At 39.4% G+C, this 20,048-nt stretch overlaps 2 protein-coding genes across 2 annotated transcripts; both read right to left on the reverse strand.

The window, feature by feature from the left end:
• Positions 1–10,029, reverse strand: LOC139743894 (ZZ-type zinc finger-containing protein 3-like). The gene is made up of 11 exons (XM_071654364.1): positions 8,826–10,029; positions 8,194–8,332; positions 7,689–7,827; positions 6,957–7,036; positions 6,219–6,299; positions 5,406–5,507; positions 4,059–4,157; positions 3,170–3,316; positions 2,427–2,522; positions 1,293–1,420; positions 1–166 (listed from the first exon to the last, which is right to left on the reverse strand). The coding sequence occupies exons 1-11, from the start codon at positions 9,932–9,934 to the stop codon at positions 10–12; spliced, it is 2,277 nt and encodes a 758-aa protein (XP_071510465.1). The 5' UTR covers positions 9,935–10,029; the 3' UTR covers positions 1–9.
• LOC139744621 (uncharacterized) lies at positions 9,943–10,779 on the reverse strand. The gene is made up of 2 exons (XM_071655053.1): positions 10,065–10,779; positions 9,943–9,955 (listed from the first exon to the last, which is right to left on the reverse strand). The coding sequence occupies exons 1-2, from the start codon at positions 10,757–10,759 to the stop codon at positions 9,943–9,945; spliced, it is 708 nt and encodes a 235-aa protein (XP_071511154.1). The 5' UTR covers positions 10,760–10,779.
• Positions 10,780–20,048: the final 9,269 nt, after the last annotated feature.

Below are 20,048 nucleotides of genomic sequence, written 5' to 3' on the forward strand. Positions count from 1 at the left end.
GGTCAAAGGTCAGAGGACAGCAGGGCTGTAGTTGGGATCAAGGTAGTTGTAGTCGCCAGACATCCCCGTGAAGCTGGTGTAGTCAGAGTCGACGAAGCCACCCGACTGGCTGGAGTGGACAGCTTCCAGTTGATGAGAACTTGCGTGCACCTCTGACTGGAAATCACTGTAGGTATGTTTGAAGGAAAATACATAGGAACAGACAAGTTTGCAAATTAACAGAAATGAGAGACTGAGAGCATTTCACTATATTTTATGACAATCTTCTCACAATTTTCCTTTTCAGTCACTGCACAAACTGAAAGATGTACAGCTATTAAGTAAACCTCCTGTACCGTAAGTAAGAAACTGTGAAAATGATGGTGGTATCATGCACAGAATAGTTGATTACCTCCGCCCAGGAAGGAGGTTATGTTTTCATCGTTGTTATTTCGCTTGTTTGTTTGCAAATAACTCAAAAATTTGTGAATGGATTTGAGTTAAACTTGCAGGAAAAATAATGGCACAAGGAACATATTAAATTTTGGTACTGATCCGCATATTTTTTATGGGTTTTTAAAGGATTTTCTATCTTTTGGCAGATAGGGTCAATGAACTTGGGAGTTGAAGCTGGGCATATTTGAGATTTGCATACATGCTCTAAAGCACATGCTCTAAAGCGCATGCTCTGCTTGGGCGAGGTGCCACGCAGCTTAAAGCTGATGACGTAAACAAAAGGCTTCTATATTGGGAAATTGGGTAATTTTCTGCACTCCTGTATGGGTAGAAATGAACTGCTTGGCGAAAGTGTGCGCTCTATGAGTGCTTTTACATTTGATTGTCTGTCTGTCTGCCTGTTTGTATGTTTGTCTGTTTTTATCTTCACCCGTGAAACAATCTATCTACACCTATGTATCTAGATATTGATATACTGTATACACAAAGGGGGGGGGGGGAGGGACCTAATACACTTGCTTAGGAGAGTCTAATGGGTGACACTAACATCTGATAGAAAAAAAAATATGTATGCAAACACAACTTCTCTAATGGTAAGGTTCGTAGACTGATCATGGGGAGGACCAGACCATGAAACATATCCTAGTCCACCCTCTGGTGCCCTATTGGTGCATCCAAGATGATGTGGCCGCCCTAAACGACACACGAAGAAGATGTGTCAAGAATTGGACAAGTGTGGAGTAATGTCCAGAGAAGAAGACATGCCCCATCCCCATCCTTCCCCACCAACCCATCCTCCACCTCCTCCCATGCTAATGGGGGATGCATGTTTTTACTGCCCCACTCCTCAGACTCACTCATTGGCACAGTTCTGGCACAGGTCGGTGGAGACTTCTGGGGGACAACTGACGCAATGCCACCTCAGTCCCACGATGGGCGACATCTCGCATCCATCACAGCTGTACCCGCTGTGGCTTACCTCAGTCTGCCACAAAGTGAGAAAGAGCAAAGGAAGAGAGGGTCAAGTGAAAAGAAACCCTAGCTAAGAGGCATAAAGCGTTTGTGTACTTTGAGTGCCAATTGGAACAGAATTGTACACACTGTTCAAAGTCCTTGGCACAAAAAGGGTTAATGTGAAATTCTACATTATATTCATGTAGACTTATACACAGGGTAAAATCTGAGGAATAGCATGATGGATGTTTCATCAAAATCAGAACCAGACTCCGAAAGTTAATGGAATCTTGACATTACATATGTTCTCACTGAGTACACACAAATTGGAAGAGGCGATGATGTCATCTCGTAACTCTCACATTCGTTTGTACACACTATTATTAAACTCATGCTTTTGATTATGCAGTGACTGCAACCCCTCTCCACCCCCCCCCCCCCCCCATTTAACAGTCATTGTTGCAAAGTTATAATAAACCAACAATATGATGTGAAGGATGTATCTTTTTCTATGATTTCATGCCAAAAAGGCAAGTTAAAGAAGATTTGTGTACAGTTCAATGGGAGACTTGCCACATGATGACATCACTTCTGCCTATTAGAATGTGTAGCCGACACTGATCTAACTGATTCATGTAAACACACAAATTAGTATGACAAAATGGAGAGATGAAAATATTACAATCTTTGCATGAAATATGGGACATTAGTCACAATTACATGTGGAAATTAGATGCAACGACATACTTCTATCAAAACTCTCCCATTGGTCTGTACTTTCCAACAATCACACACAATCTTATACACTGTATAATTAAGCACCCACACTCTACGTAACAAGTAAATTTAGCTAAATCCTTACAACTCCAACATAATTTCATGTGAAGGATTGAATTTCATTTGAAATCTATTTTCAGAAAATGACAAATGAGAGAAGATTTGTAAACAAGTCCTTAGGAGTCACTACAGAGAGTTGACTACATCATCATCTAATATCTACTTCTCGTCAATCCCAGCATATTGTTTGTTGACCTCACCTGCTGTTTGAGAGTAATATTTCTGAGTTTTTTGAGTCGGACCAGCTCCTTGTACTCTGCCGTCTCTTTCAGCTCTGTAGGAACGTCATCATCCTCCTTCAAGAACAAACATTATGCAGAGTTATAGGCAAAAGTTTGTTGAAAGTGATATATCTAATGTGCAGACAATCTTGCAAAACTTTGTAAAGGAAGCGCAGGGTTGCCAAGATAAGACTGGACTAATCCTACTGTAAAACCACAATTTTTTGCGTAAATTTTGCAAGAAGCCAATATTCCCCAAGTACAAGATACACAAAAGTTTTTTTTTGTCTCAACAACGGCTGCATTGAATGCAAGTGCCAATTTGTGAACATTTCAAGCTGCAAAAAAGATTGTTGGCTCCGATTTGTGAAAGTTTCAAGCCGCAAATATTTCTGGTTTTACATTATCTTAAAAAGACACCTCGTGGCAAAAGCAAGAACTCTCTTCATGGTGCCAAGGTAGCATTTACCCAATGTGCCAATTTAGACCATGAAAAAAATCTCTGTTTGTGGAGGACTTGGGGGCTGTTATCTATCAATACCACAAATTAGAATTGATTTGATATACATAACATTCCCACGTATCTAATCAGGCAAGACTGCATTAAATTAAAGTTGTTTGGAGATTAAGAATGCTAGTGCATGGACACTTTCACGGTAGCGTTATTTGCAACAAGCCTAGACTAAAAAAAAACATAAAGAATGCAGCAGCAGTCAAATTACCATGATGGAGTCTGCATCATAGTCTAGATCCATCTCCATTGGCTCATCGTCATCCGTCATGAGGACCGGCGCCCTCACCGACTGCAGGAATGTAGAGGGCGCTAGAGTCAGTTTGTTGAAGGGATTTGTGTACCTCCGCTGAGACGGCTGCAATAATGTACACAGGGCAATAGGGATGTGAAAATGAAAATTGTGAGCAAGTGTGAACAGTACAGGTGGTCATCCAAAGACAACCTCTACTCCATAGCTCCATATTGTGATCTAGATTACTAGCCAGATTCCAGGGATCTAAAAATTCTTCCGTAACAATCTACACTTCACCTCATTCCACTTTTAGGACAATTTGTAACTACCTTCCCATGATATAATAAATGCAGTCATTACTAAATTATTCAACTCTGGTGAATGAACGTATAATTGACTGAAAAATGAACCAAACAAAACTTGACTTTTGATGTACGAAGAGCAGACACAAGTTTTCTTTGGCATGGATATCCACCAATTATTTCCTACATATTCCAAATGATGCATACACAGAGGAGTGTGTCATATTGAAATACTCGTGTTGATGACAGTTTATACAAGGGTGCAATGATCAGTTCTGGGCACTGTTGCATGAAAAAATGGAATCAAGCATAAGTTGAAAAAAAATCAAACATTATTTAAGTATCAGCCGATCAGAATTAAGTATTCAGAGACATACGTTTGACTTTCTGACTTGTGTCTGATTGCAACTTTAATGCAACAGGGCCCAGTAAGGAAAACTTACCATTACCAAGTAGCTGAATGTTTTGACTAACTACAAGTAAAAAAAAAAATAAGACAAGAGACAAAAACTAAAATTTCATGGATGACAGCAACTCCTCCACCAGCCCAAGTGTTACCTCACCTTCTTGGTACAGTAGGTGGACAGGTTTGGTGTCCTCCCGGGGACAGGTAGACCGGCCTTGCTCAGCTTGATGAAGTATTTCTGAACTCTGCTGGCAACCTGGTGAGATAACAAGACAAAAACATACATTCAATTCCATCATGTACCATTCCACAGTTTAAAATGTAGGATTCTGGGTCAAGCAACATCAGACATGGCCATGGTATCACCTGTGTGTTCCCAGGCAAGGCACCCTTAATAACTTATTGTAAAAGGGATATTTTCACATAATTTGTAGCGCTACGCCGGATAAGATGATTTGTCACGTTTAAATTCCACAGAATCAAGACATTAATGACTGGAACATATAGCAAGCAAAAGTATTTTGTGCCTCCATTTTTGCGCCTGTTTCTGGTCGCGTGAAAATTTCTACACTGCAAAAATTCCACTTTTACAGTAATTGCCCAATCCAGCAGAGGGGATAAAACACCAGTGGTCCCATGGTACATGTAGCTTGGTCATCAGCATTTAAGAGCATTCTTAGTTGTCACAAAAATAAATCCAAACTCATGCACAAATACACAGCAACTTTGTACTGCCTTGCAGGCGACAGTATGTTTGGCTCTTCAGTGAACAAAATCTATAATATAATTATTGTCAATGCCTTAACCTTTTTGAGAACTAACGTGTAACAACTATGCATCTTAGAAACCTTGCAAATATCTCAAGCCAGTATCAACGAACACTCACACACTCACATACACATCTTAAAGCAGCAACACAACTAACTATATTCATTTCTCATAAGAAAGTATCAGGGTTCTATATGAACAACATTCGATAGAAGTGATCTTTCTTCAGCATTCTTGATGGCACACAGCACACTTCCAGTTGCATCTTGGGATAATTGCAATTAACGTGGTAATGAGCACAAAAATTCAAAGCTGACTGAAATTTCCAATTGAGATAGCAATCGCACGAGGTAACTCAACTTTGAAAAAACGTCTTGTGAAACGAGGCACAGCTCTTCTAATACACAGTAACACAGGGGAAAGACTTATTAGATAGCAAGCATTTTCCATGTTCCTAATGAAAGGGTGCTCAAGTTTCAAAGCTGACTGAAACCTGTAATTGAGACAGTAATCGCAAGAGGCATATCAACTTTGAAAAATGTGGAGTGACAGGAGGCACAGCTCTTCTTAGACATAGTAACACAAGGGAAAGACTTGGCAAATATCGGGTGTTTTTTTAAATGTCCTTGTTTCTAATGAAAGGGTACTCTATTTTATCCTCCACATATTGCAATTATATCACTTGAACCAAACGAGTGAAAGCAAATAAACCCAATTCTTGTTTTTCATTTCCCACCTGATGTCGCGTCCTGTTGCCAAGATCCTTAGCGATCTTCTCCCACCGCCTCGCCTCCACTTCCTCGGATGGATACTTGACAAGAAGCTCCTCCAGCCGTTTCTACACAAATGAGATGATGGGGGAAATATGTCAGGACCAGAGAGCACAGGGCAAAATCCTGGTGAACAAGTCTAAGACAACCATCTGCAGAATGTCCATATCCATAATCACTCACCCCTTCCCATGATTTCGAAGGGAGAAAATTATGTTTCTGAACGCGAAGACATGTATGAACAGACTGACCATTCTTTTGTAATTGGAAGATGATAATTTCTCATGTTTGGAGACATCATGCCATATCATCATCACCTCCAAAGGATGATTACCACTAGGTACTGAAGTCCCATATATGTACATCTGTGTGTAAACTTTGAGAACATGCCAGTTCAGTACACTATCACTTACGAATGTATTAATGGGTCTTACTCTTACCAAACATTACATATTTTACGTCTTCAGAAAATACTTGCAATGCCCCTATTCATGATAACCATTGGACAGCTCTTCACATTATACATCTACATATCACCAATCTATCAAGTTGGGAAGATCTCCCACCATCCATGGATTAGTTCGTTTCCAGCCTTCTTTGTCTTTCATGATCTCATTGATGTCTTACTCCTGCTTTATATCTCCCTAAAAAGCATGGGAATGATTCAGGAATATCACCACAATTACTGCAACTTTCAAGACAGAGGAAATGCAAAATGCAGACTATAGGTAGAAAAGGGGAGGAAGAAGAACACTTGCATATATGGATTGTTTGCCAACCTGTTCTTCCACTGTCCACAGACGATTAAACGTCTCTGGCTTACTGTCATCCCAAACACGTCCACGAATCACACTCTTCAACTACGATAGGAAAAAAAAAAACATAACAAAAACAAGGAAAAGGCTAAGTTACTAGAAATGGTAATTTCCAAACAAGAGCAACAAGAGTGAAACAAATAAGTCATTGATAATTATATACTACATTAATCATGAGGACATTACATTGTAAGTGACTTCATCATTCTATTTCAATGCATTTCAAATCATGGATAACACCTTAATCTACTAGTGATCACTTCAGACGATTTCCAGGTGTGATTCACGAGTTCTATTAGGTACAGTCAACCTCACCTAAGTTGAAAAATTGGCTAAGTCCAAAAAAATATTCCACCCCCAGATGTAAGTAAAATGAGCTCGTCAAAAGTCATGAAGTCAAAGGATTTTCTCTTGTGTCTTTGGATTTGATGTGGGTGAGGTTGATTGTACCCGGAAAAGATGTCACATGTAAACAATTAATCTGACATGTAAACAACTTTTACTGCCCTGTCACTTTTACAACACAGAAAACTTAATTCTCAACAAAATGGGATTATCATCAACAGAAGGCAACGCTATCCAGCCGAAATAAAATACAATCAAACAAACAAACAAATTACAGCAACAACAGTATGAAAAAACAAATCTAATGCAGTCTTTCAATATGTCTTATGTGTGCAGTAAAGAGAACAACATTCCTACTTTCTCATCCTCGAGTGGGTCTTGGGTCTGAACGCTACTCGGCCCAGCAACAACTGAAGGAGCACTCTCATTTGTCCCATCTGGGAAATGGAAAAAAAAAAAAAAAAACATAACCACAAAGTGTCCCTAAATATCTCTGTTGGCTATGCCTGCAGGAGAGCAGTGATCACGATGTGGAACTTCATCAATGATAGAAAATCTATCCAGACTGTACACAAAAGATATAAGAAATGCAAATTATGCAATGTATTAATACTACTACTACAAGTACTGCAACTTTGCAGACATGTCCTTCCTCACACAGTGGAATAAAAAGACAACAACCTGATTATTTGTCTACTTTACGATGTAAATTATGTGTTGGAGCATGTTCATAAAGATATCAAATTTTCCATGAATTTCTTGTGAATCACACCATGTTTTGTCACGATGCCTTTTTCCAAAAGAAAATGGACATTGTAACGGTAATTAATTAAAACATAAATGGATACCAGTACCTAGATGTTCACACTATAAATTGCAATTCTTCGCTTTTGACTGCATCTTGTTAACTTGTTTTACTTACGTCCAAGAAGTAATGTGATGGCTTTCTCTCCTCATGTCATTTTTTTTTTTAATAACATGGTTTCTATTCATTCCATGACTCAAGAACTTTCATAATTGTATGTCACACCCCAGACATCTTAGTGAGACAGTGAATTGGCAAGCATTATGCTTGGAAGAATTAATTACCTTTCTGTTTAATGCTCCCCCTAGTTTGGTGTGACAACCCCTGAATAAGCTCCTTGCTATCAGCGTGGCCTAGATAGCGCCCCCAGGGGATTTCCGGAAGAAGCACGATTCGCTGAGCTGACGGGAGATGCAGAGTGTCCTGCCCAAGGAAAATACTATTATTTTTTTTCCATATCAAATCATTGTGGGTGTTACACCAAGTTATGACAATGTCTGAATACATTTATACACCAAAATCAACTGCATAACAATAAGGAAAGATTTAGATACAGATGCAGATGAAAGAGAGGCTAATCAACTGAGTAATTTATGAATTAAATTTTATTTTTAAGCATCAAAAATATGATTCAAAATGACATGAAGCAATTATTGGTGGCTGGCTAGGTAACTTTGCCCATCAAACAGAATATTGCCCATGAGGGCCATCAATGTCAGAAATAACCTGAAAATTACAGACTGCACCCTAGAGTATTAAAATGCAGAAGTTGCCAGTGATTTACCAGACCTTTTTCTGCAGCTTCTGCACAAACTTGAGAGGGTTTCTCAGAGCTTCTCGCTGGGCGGTGACAAGTTTGTCAAGATCTTTCACGGCTTGTTTCCTCTGGGCCTCCAGGGTTGTTATTGTCCGGAGCAACATCCTGTAACTAAAGGGCAAGTGGAGACAAACATGGAAATATTTGCACTGCACAGAACAAATTCTTGAAATCGCTTTACAGTGCCTTGCTACAGATGTGAACACTTCTACTTTCACTGACTTTACAAATAATTCATTGGTCATTCATGGGCAATGCAGTTACTTCCATGTTTAGTAGGCTTCATATTATTCAGCATTCAGCTGATGGCAATGTCCTTTTAGGCACTGAAAATGAAAGTCACAGATGTATACAAAGTAAAGAAACCTGGAAAGATGACCCATCTGCAAATGATTATTTTTTCTTCCTTTTTGTGCCCCTGAAATTTGCTTTTTGTGGATGACTGCAGTAACTTGCACAAGTTGATTGACTATGCAATATATATCAGTGTAAGACTTAATTTCTCCGCAAGTACTGGGCAGCTTCATGAGATTGGAAAGAGCAATAGCCAGAAATCGCATGTCATCCAGACATGATGTTAAGTAAGGAATACCTTAGTACTTACTCTTTATTGCCCTTCAGAGCCATGTGATCGGACTCAAAGTAGAAAGGTTCTCCTTCGTCAACCTCCTCTGCGTACCACTCGTCTCCCTGGAAACCAACGCTGTCCTCTTCCTGCAGCTTCCACTCTTGCACCTTGGCGGCTACATCGTCTGAGATCTCGGACACATCAAATTCCTCCTTCTCCTCCTCCACTGCAATCATCTCACTCACCAGGGGCTGCTCCTCCACCATTTCTTCTAGACTGTCTTGAAGAATGTCCTCATGGTTCACAATCTGATCCTCTAAGTTGTCACTCTCTACCACAGGAGTTACATCAATTGGTGCAGACAGCAGTTGAGATGCTTCCACGGTGACGACATGAGCTTCCTCCTTGTCTCCTGGAGCTTCAAGGACAGGTTCATCAGGGTTTGGAGCAACTCCATTCTCTGCGGGCTTGCTAGACCTCAGCCCTTTCCTTGGCGACACTTGACCACTATCCCTTGGAGACTTCACAGGACTTCTGCTTCTCCTCGCCTTGGGAGACTTGGGAAGAGTGAGCAGCAGTTCATCTTCTGTTGGCTCAGGACCTTCGGACTTTGGATTGGACTCCGAGTCTCTCCTGGCTCTGGTTTGCCTGGTGGGAGACCTGGGGCTTTTCTTTGTGCCTTCAAACTCTTCTGACAAATTCTTGCAAACTGAGCTGGACCTTGTTCGCTTTTTGGCGGGCTCTTCATGCTTATCTTCTGCCACACCGCTCTCAGCTGTTGCTTCTTGGTGTGATGGTGACACAGCTACCACCGCCTCACTGGCTGATGGAGGATCCTTTGCCTGCTGAGACTCTGTTGGATGATCTTTCTGTCCACTTGGTTGTCTCGCTCGCCTTGGACTCATTCTCAGTGGAGGACTCATAGCACATTTTGAGGATGGCCGTCCACTCTTTGCGGACCCCTCGCTGACATCAAGATCCAGTTTCAGCAATTCAATCTTTTTCTGTCCTTCCTTTCTTTGTTTTCCAGGACTCTGAGGAGGAGACCTTAGTTTTGATGTGTCATCCTTTCCCTTATCTGGAACACTTCTGAGAGATAACTTCAACTCTTTGTCTCGTACTTTGGGCTCTCGGTATGGTTCCATGGGATCACTTACTTTTTCACTCTGATCATTTTCAGCACTTTGAGCATCCGTCTGTCCCTTTTCCACATTCCCTTCCTCATCCTGTCCATGTCTCCCAGATCTTGTCCTCCTCCGCTTGGATCCAACTGACTCTCTTGGAGCTGCTAATTCATCTTTCTTCTTTTGGTCCTTTTTGGGACTCTCTTCATGGATGGAATCCTTTGCTTTACTCTTACTTTCCCTCCCTTCTTTGCTTTTGCCATCCTTTTCTTCCTTGCTCCTGCCATCTTTCTCTTCTTTGCTTTTACCATCTTTTTCCTCTTTGCTCTTACCAATCTTTCCTTCTTTGAGTTCGGTATCTTTTTCTTCTTTTCCTTTCAAATCCTTTCCCTTCACATTATCATCGTGTTTTGCCCTTTCCTTTGAACTTTTCCCTTTGCGTTCAACAACCCTCTCAACTGTCGGTGACAGTTCCTCTGGTTCATCCTGTTTTTTCTCGTGGCCATCGCCTCCATCTTTCTCCTCCTCTGCATCTGCAAGTCTGCCTGATCGGCGCCTCCTCTTTGTAGAGAGATCTGTCTTTGCCTCGGCAGGAGACAAGCGTTGGACTCGCTTCTCAGGCTTTGAGGATCCATCAGCAGTCGTCGCAGCAGCGCCCTCGCCCTTCAGGACTGTCTTGGGAGGGTCAGGTGATTTGCCTGTTCGTTTGAAGTTCCGGGTAATGCGCGGCAGCTCCAAGACAACAAGGTCTTCTGAGGCTGTCCTGGACCGTGTACTCCTTTCTTCCTGCAGTAGGGGCACTGGACTGGTTGGCTGACCCGACGCTGATCGCGTTGATCTCCTCATCTTTTGTTTGATTACGGCAGACTGTACTGCTTAAACAATCAAGCAGATGAAAAAGTACAGGAACAACATTTATCAAATTATTTGCAGCTGTTTATATCATGGGGAAATTTAATTATAATGTATACAGTGTACCCACTCGTATCTGGAAGCATTTTGATAATATACACATAAAGGTAAGACCTACACACTCTGGGAGAAAATTTATTGCATAACAATAAGTTGCAACAGTGACAAAGAATTCAGAAGAGTGGCTAATGTCAAATTTATGAAAGAAATATAATGATAGATGCTTCGAACATTTTCACATCAGCAGTAACTCCAGTTTGACAAAAACACACTCAAAACAAACATTTCTTGCATCAACAAAGACCGATAAATCTTTGTTCAGTGGTTTCTTGTTAACTGTATGGTCGGTAATACGGTCGGCCCCTCACAACATCAGTGAGGGGCTGACCGTTTTACCGACCATACAGTTAACAAGAGGCCACTGAACATCAAAAGACAGATTTATCGGTCCATCATCCTTTCTGTTGGAGGAAATACAAAACCCTGCCCTGGCCTTCTGATGTGCTATTCACCCCCCTCCCCCCCCCCCCCCCCAACATGACATTAGATGCATTCTATAGAATAGATTTGTATTTACTACTCATGAAGTACTGTACCGGTACGGGTACTGTTTCATAGATAGGATCTACTCATCAATCTGTAGACCTGGGTCCTAGCCTTGCACTTGAAACTGAATGAAAAATGGCTATTATCAAAGCCGAAGTAGAATAAAGAAAATGGATTCAACTATGATATACCACTGCAGAAGCGTGTGCGAACCAACGAGTGATAAAACAATGGCCGAATACCCCGTCATAACATTGAGAGCAGCCGTTACTAGACTAGAGTAAAAGCACCAATTTTTGGACACTTAAGCTTTTCCGTAATATTTTTTAAACTCAAATGATACTCTACAAAATTATATTTATAACAATGTATGTTAAATAGATCAACCTACGTTTCCCCAATATTGATTTTGTAAAATACATAAAATTTCACAAAATCCCCAAATATCATCACCTTGTCAATTCCCCTCTCCAAAATTCGGACACACGCGCAATGTCAATACGCATACAAGGCCGCTGAAAAATGAGCGCGCGCCATACCTTGTTGGCACAAGGTTGCATCGAAGACGTTGCGGCGCCTGTTCGTGTCCGAATTTTGGTGACTCAGCTCTTGCATTCAGCCCCTGTACATTTATTCATAGCATCGGCACGTACGAAGATTTTGTTTTTCTTTTGAGATTTTGAGGATACCATCACACTCTGAGCTTGCAATAAGCGAAAAATCTCGAAACAGAACGGCGTGATTTTTCAATTTTTAGCGCTTTTTCGGCGACCCCAATTCTCTACACGGGACCTAATTCGCGCACGCTTTGGAAAAGTTGCGCCGATTCTGCGTTTTTTACGGCAAAATTTGGGATTTTAGATGGATTTTTTTCGGTGACTCAGGCACTTTCCTGCAGGCTGTAGTGAATGAGTGTGCCAGTACAGTACCGGGTATGTGAAACGATGTGATATGCGTGTGTTGTGACGGTAGAATTTGCTGGCTTGTGATAAGTGACAAGTGTCCAGATATTGGAGGGCGGCCGAAAATTGGGGTTTTTACTCTATATATCACTTATCAGTCTTCACTACCCTACCCTTATGCCTTACTTGCTAATGCATGGATGTGCACGCTCGCGCTCCCGAGTCCTAGTCCAAGCCACATGGGCTAGGTGAGGCGGGCCAAGCCCAAGACACAAGTGATATAGAATCTTTTTCTTCTTATAAATGTGCAGAACCTCCTGAGACTACACACACACTCGTACAATCTAATTCTAAAATAGGTCGACTCAACATCTCTAGTCTATAACGTTAAGTTTAAAGTTTTACTTTGATAGAACTTTGTTCGTTTGACTTAGAGTTGGTTTACTAAATTGGCCATATCTGATGTCTTGTAAAAAGTACTATGAATAGTATGATAATGTTAGTAACAGTGATGACAGTTTGCTTAGTTGTAGAGCTCATGAGACTTACAATACACTCACACTGCACTGGCACTGCACTAGTCACACGGAGTCACAAGGAGTCACAGGCACACACAGCTCCACAGCTGCACGCATGCTGCAGAGAGCAAGTATGAAACACCAACACAGAACTCGATACGTGGGACAAGGCACAGCTTGTCACTGCACTGCACTAGAACTTGCCAGTTGAGATAACTCCGTCGGGCGTATATCATCTTATCTTTTCGACCATCCAAAACAGTTCTACAAAAAGTCTATTTCTATCATCTAACAGTGTCTATATAACTGATACATCCTCACGCACGAGATGAAACCAAGCAGCGACAAAGAGATCAGAGTAACAAAAAAAGTGTACCGTACCAGGGCCCAGGGGTCATTTCGGGTCACGGCGCTTATTGTTGTTGTTGTTTTTATTTTGATTTTAAGGCAAGAGCTCGATTCTGTAACCTGTTTTCAGACGTTTTCATTTTGTTCTCGGTTGATGAAATTACACTGTATTTTATTTGAGATGAAATTCGAAACAACGTTCCACTGGTTCAGCAGAGATGGATTATTCATGAGCCTCATTCACTGTCCATGTAGTTTTCACACATCCACACACCTACACACATATTAAACAAGTAACTTTGATTTTTCTGTCCTTGATACGAGTACAGTGTATGAGTGTGCGTGTTGGTATGTGTGTGCGTGTATGTATTTGTGTTTGTGCGTGTGTAAGCCTATGTATGCAGGGGCGGATCCAGGAATTCTGTAAAGGGGGGGGGGGCACTCTCGCCCCCTCCATTTTTTTTCTTTTTATATCTTTTGTTTTAGCAAATAAACAAGAGGGGGCGCGGGCCCATTGCGCCCCGCCTTGATACGCCACTGTGTATGTATGACGTATACAGTCATTATATGCAATGTATGCATCAATCTCTTCCTCCCAACCCCCCCCCCCCCCCTTACATGTACGTATGTATAGTCGCAACATTTTAAGATATAGAAGGATCGGTAGATAGCTGACAGACAGACAGAAAGTTAAGTATCGGAAGGTACTGGTAGGTCAGTAGGTAGGTAGGTAGAGATAGATAGAGATAGAATCGATAGAGATAGATAGAGATAGATAGATAGATAGATAGATAGATAGATAGATAGATAGAGATAGACAGATAGATAGACAGATAGAGATAGATAGATAGATAGATAGATAGATAGATAGATAGATAGATAGATAGAGATAGATAGATAGATAGATAGATAGATAGATAGATAGATAGAGATAGATAGATAGTATAGATAGATAGATGTATAGAGATAGATAGAGAGATATAGATAGATAGATAGATAGATAGATAGATGAATAGATAGAGATGGATAGATAGAGATAGAGATTGATAGGTAGAGATAGAGATAGATAGATATAGATAGATAGATAGATAGATAGACAGATAGATAGATAGCTGAGACTATTTCACTCTTTTCCTTTCTTTATCCCTCTGTTGTTCCTTATCTTGTTTGATGTTGCCTCCCTATTCATCCTTTTCCTTCAATGGTTGTCCCCATGGTCCTCAGGATCATTACCGACCCTCCTCTGCCTTTTGTCTATCCACCCTCCTGCTCTAATCCCCCTCCTTTTACCTGTTGGGCTCCTTGCCCATGACCTCCTATCCTCTCCTTTTGTTTTCTTTGTTCTGTGTACCCAGCCTGTCCCTGACTGTTCTTGTTGTGTGAAGTCCTTGTATGTGATTGCTTTCCCTGCCTGTTTGTCATTTTGCCTCTGACAAAGATTCTGCTAGGATCGAAAGCTCAGGCCCCTTTTGACTCCAGACAGACAGACAGACAGACAGACAGACAGACAGACAGACAGACAGACAGATAGATAGATGGATAGATAGATAGATAGATAGATAGATAGATAGATAGATGGATAGATAGATAGATAGAGATAGATGGATAGATAGAGAGAGATAGATAGACAGATAGATAAAGATAGATAGAGATTGATAGAGGTAGATATAGATAGATAGATAGAGATAGAGATTGATAGATAGATAGATAGATAGATAGATAGATAGATAGATAGATAGATAGATAGATAGATAGATAGATATATAGATAGATAGATGGATAGATAGATAGAATAATGATAGAGGTAGATAGATAGATAGATAGACAGACAGACAGACAAACATGTAAACAGAAAAACAGACATCTAAAGTGATGGATAGATAAATACATCAGAGAGCTAAACTATCTCCATGGATACATGTACTGGTATCACTTTATGATACTTCTCACACATTTTCCATCTAGTCATCATTTCTTCTACACAGATACATTTTGCTTTCTTCCTCTCTTTCTCAGAACATAAATCCTGTCACAATGTATACAGGAAAAGGCATGAAGATATGTCTGCATTTGTTTAACATTAATAAATGTCTTTAATAAAAAAACAAAGAAAAAAACAACAACAAAAGGACAGATTGCAAAGTACAGAGGCAAGCAAACACATGAACACGGTACACTTTGAAAAAAAAAAGTGAAGAAACACAATGAAAATAATGCTTTCCACAGGCATAGCCCATATGATAAATTTCTCATGAAACATACTAGGCCAAGAGAACTGGTTTAATAAAATACCAGTCCAGAAGATGTGAAAACTTTGCGAGGCTCTTTACTGTGTCTCCTGTTTTGCAAAGCAGTGTCAACCTCGTGAACAAAGAGAGAGACTATTGGCTTGCCATTTGGGGTAAAAGAATCCAGTTGAGAATCTAGTGTTCATACTTGAAGTTGCTACATAGCACAACTTAACAGTGTATCATGATGATGATGATGATGATGATGATGATGATGATGATGATGAGTGTGTGTGTGGGGGGGGGGGGGGGAGATATGTGTGTATGTTAAAACTAGTTCTACATCTTTGTATCAGAAAGACACAGCCTCCTCATTCATTGCTACAACTTACCATATGTTTGGCGTGATGCAGTAACATACAATATTCACCAATTTTTGTTTTTGTTTTGTTTTTGTTTTTGTTTTGTTCTTTTTCTGAATATACTGGCCCAGATGTAGAGACTTTAAACAAGGAATATTACAAAGCAGGATGAATTCTGTTTGTTGGATGTGTGAACCTTTGAGCAATTTATGGAATGAATACCTGCCATAAGTTTCCACACAATAAATGTGACCCTGCACCTCAAAACAAACAAAAAGTCACCAGACATGAAATTTTAGTTAAGATCATATCTTGAAAGAGCAGACTCTTAGCTTTAAAATGATGTATAACTCAAACCAATTTGACTCTCCTAACCTATCTAAATATTGGAAAGAAGGCACACAATCAGGAAAAGTGTAAACTGAGAAAAGAGGCTCTGATGTACAGTGTCTATTCAAGCGCTTAATCTTTACCAAGCTGTCCTGGCTGTGCGATGAATGGGACAAAAAACAGGATGTAAACCACCGGAGTAACAACAATGAAGAGATTATCAGATTAAATTGAAATTGATCATGCCTTATTAACACATTCTGTCCTTAATTAATGCCAACTTTCAAAGCAGTAGTGTTATCCCCTCAAAAGGATTTGAAAGTGAAGAGTGTGTACAAAGCTTTTACGAAATGAAAACGGGACTCTAAAGACACACTTAATCACACTATTCTGCCGAACAATGTCCAGAAAAACGGCTAAAAAGCACACTTTCCTGCCCGTTTTATGATTTCAAATTTTAGCATGATGTAGAAGAAGACTCGCTCTTTCAGAAAATATGAAAAAGTCAACATCGGCTCGGTTGACCCTTTTCACCTATATTCAGTCCTCACACAAAATCAGTGTGTGCAACTTTTTGTTCGTTTTGAGGTGCACGGTCACAAATACAAATTTTAAAAAAAAAGTGGTTGTAGCTATTGCTGGTGTGAATAAATCTAGGATATAACTCTAATATATCTGCCATTGACAATTCCACAAGTCTACTATACAGCACTGGGTTTCTGTTTATTGCATGTGTTATATTAAAACCTATAGTATGCTCGCAAGGGTAGCGAGAATAATAGCATTTCTCACATTGCCGTAAGTATTTCATTTTGGACTTCAGTCTTTTCTAGATATCCAGTCAAATGGCAGAGTAGTGACTTAACAGACACAACCCTTTGAGAATGCTAAAATAAAATATTGCATCAGATGACACTTACTGTAAATATTGCTTAAGTCAACCTCGCATTAGTTGAATAATCATCTAAGTCAAAGGTCTTTTCAAGTCCTCTTCTCTGTATATTCTATTGAATTTTAAATCCCTCATCAGTCAAATTTTCTCTAAGTCCAAGCTATTACTTCAGTTCAAATAGATTTGACTTAGGCATGGTTGACTGAATTTTGAAATAGTTGTGGCAATAAAATTTGTCCAACACAGCTTAAATGCTTGTTATTATGTGCCGCCCTGATAATCCTGTGTTTACTCAGAATAACTCCCCTACTCTGGAACAGTTTTCTTCAGAAGATGCAACATGATTATGGGTGTGCCCTTTAACCCAATAAATGGTGGGTTCATTGAGCACACACACACATAACAGACTCTTTGTCTTGAATAATGTTATGAAGTCATTCCCATGTTATGTAGGTCTGACGTCTTGACCACAAAACAATCAAAATTCAAACTTTTTAAATTCACAACAAAGAATCACAATTGAAGCAAGAAATCAAATCTCGGAAATATTGTAAAAATTCATCATTACGTACATCATTCGAAAATACAAAATCCAACACAATATGATATGTACAAATTCGTAAAAAATGATAGCTGTACAAGAATTTCAAGGTGATGGAATGCTCTCATAGTCTATATACACTCTTACAATGCGTTCAGCATTTTTGTTCTGAGTCTTGATTGGTGCTGATGTAACAAATACCACATTTGATCAATGGCGAAAACAATGCATGATGGGAACTTGAAGTCACAGCTACAAGCTGCACATCTTGTTACATTTTATCTACAGTGTACAGACAAACTTGACTCCCACATATTCCTGATGAAAAAGCAAACAAACTATGTTTGAATATCACCTTTGCCCTCCAAATCGTATACAACTCTTCCAAGAGAAGGTGGCATCTGGATATCGAGTGAAAGGATATGTATCATTGATTTCAAATCAGTTTTACTTCATCATCCTAGAACAAGACAATTATAATAAAACATTCCCCCTTCTGTTGGAGATTTTCCAATAATTCTTCAATGATATCACTGCATCATCTGCAATAACTAGCCCATGCCTAAAGGTGCGGGGCGGGAAAATGTCACCTTGGTTGATGGAATATGAAGTGCTTGGAAAAAATCACAGAAAGGCATGATTCCAGTAGATATCACTTCTCTCGTAATGGGATATGAAAATATAGGTAGTATTTGCTGGTAGATCATAAGTTTCATTCTCAAGAGTCACAATAAAAGCAACAAATTGCAGGAAAGTACATGACAGCTTCACTCTTAATAACAGCTGAAAAGCATAGTATTTGTGAAATGAAAATACATGTAGAGAACATAACTATGAATACATAACCCATTTAGTATTGAAAGTGCAGAGCAAAATATCACCATATCAAAATTTAGGCAATTTGCAACACACATTTGAAAATTTCGAAAACAGAATGCCAATATAACACAGTCTGTACAAGTCACATCAAAATCAGCTCACAAATCTAGAATGATAAATTGGAAATACATTGAGATAATGCATATCAATCAGCAGTCATTTGAAAGGGTGGGTGAAAACCAAAATGTGATGGGAACATCTTGCAATCAAAGAATAAATTTCAATGCTGGTGAGACAGTTACATAAAAAGAAGAAAAGATTGAAAGAAAGTGTGCAGCAAGTTTTATTACCAGATACATACTGCATCTCTTGTCCTGAGAAGTAAAATGAAGATTGATCAATTTCTAACAGTTTTGCTCCTACTCAAACAGACAAAAAAGAATATTTCCATATGTAGGAGGCTCCAGTACAGTATATAGAAGAATAGGCCTGTGCTTACTTCGGGAGTGAGGATATTTTAACAGAACATTCAAAAATAAATCTTCTCACAACTATATATTTTGTACCAACTTATACTTGTACAGTACTTGCTAATTTCTTACACTCCCTGGAATACACATTCTCTGGATAATCATTCAAATCTGATGTCCATCTATCACTGATTTCTGAGTGATACAGGCCTAATCACTATGCATACAAAGACATTGCACTTTCTTTAGACAATGAGACTGAGTATGTCTCATCACACCTCAACAAATGTTGGGTCTGCCACATTTAAAAATTCAGTGGGCCAATTTACTGATGTATCAAATAATAAATCAATTTTTGTTTTTTGTCTCACAACTGTAAAACAATAACAGGTGAACACAAACATTAAGGATGCCTATGTTCCTGTGTGTGCAAGTACATGTGGATGTGTCATCTTCAGAATATTGATTACAATAAAAACGTGTACTTTAATTCCAAGTTTCAAAAGGTACTGTGTACGACATATATTTAGCGAGTCTAAATTTTTCGCGAATTGGGACTTCCTAAAGATTTCGCAAGTGGTTAAATTCACGATTGTGGAGTCCTGTACTAAACGGACAAATGTATACGCTTACACGTTGTACGTCATATTCATATCAGGATCAGAGCCATGTTTTTTTTGTGTGTCTTTAATTTCACAAATAGCTTCTGACTTGCAAAATTCGCGAAAATAAAAACCTCGCGAAATATCAGCGTATACTGTATAAGACTATGTCACCTCTTTCTCTATGTGTTATAAATGCACCTATACAAGTATCTATGATACCTAAAAAAACTCTGCATAAGCAAGTGGCGTAACTATGGCAACTTGAATCCTGTAAGGCAAGGTATCTTTATTCTTCAAAAAGGTATGCTACGAATGGTTCACTAAGAAATAACTACCAGCATCGTGCAGGCATTTTGATTGACTTTGCAAAGTCAATTAAGATTTGCCTGCTGTAACTCATTGTACTAGCAGTGATATAGTACCATAATACTGCTATTAATCAAGTTGTCAGAATCAGTGTTCTTTGCTAATAGCTAATGTGAAATAGATAAATGCCTTCTTGTGCTCACTTCAGCTGTCTGCAATAAAAAAAAAAATAGCTTAAATAGGTGTCGTAATACCAAGAGTGATGCAAGCATATGAAGACTAAAGCCTCTTAAATCTTTCAGACCACATGTGTGCAATTATATCACAATATGCAACATCTGTCAACAACAACAACA

This window comes from Diadema antillarum, unplaced genomic scaffold (assembly GCF_040938485.1).
Source record: "Diadema antillarum isolate AM-2024a unplaced genomic scaffold, OU_Dant_1.0 scf00000035, whole genome shotgun sequence".
NCBI lineage: Eukaryota > Metazoa > Echinodermata > Echinoidea > Diadematoida > Diadematidae > Diadema > Diadema antillarum.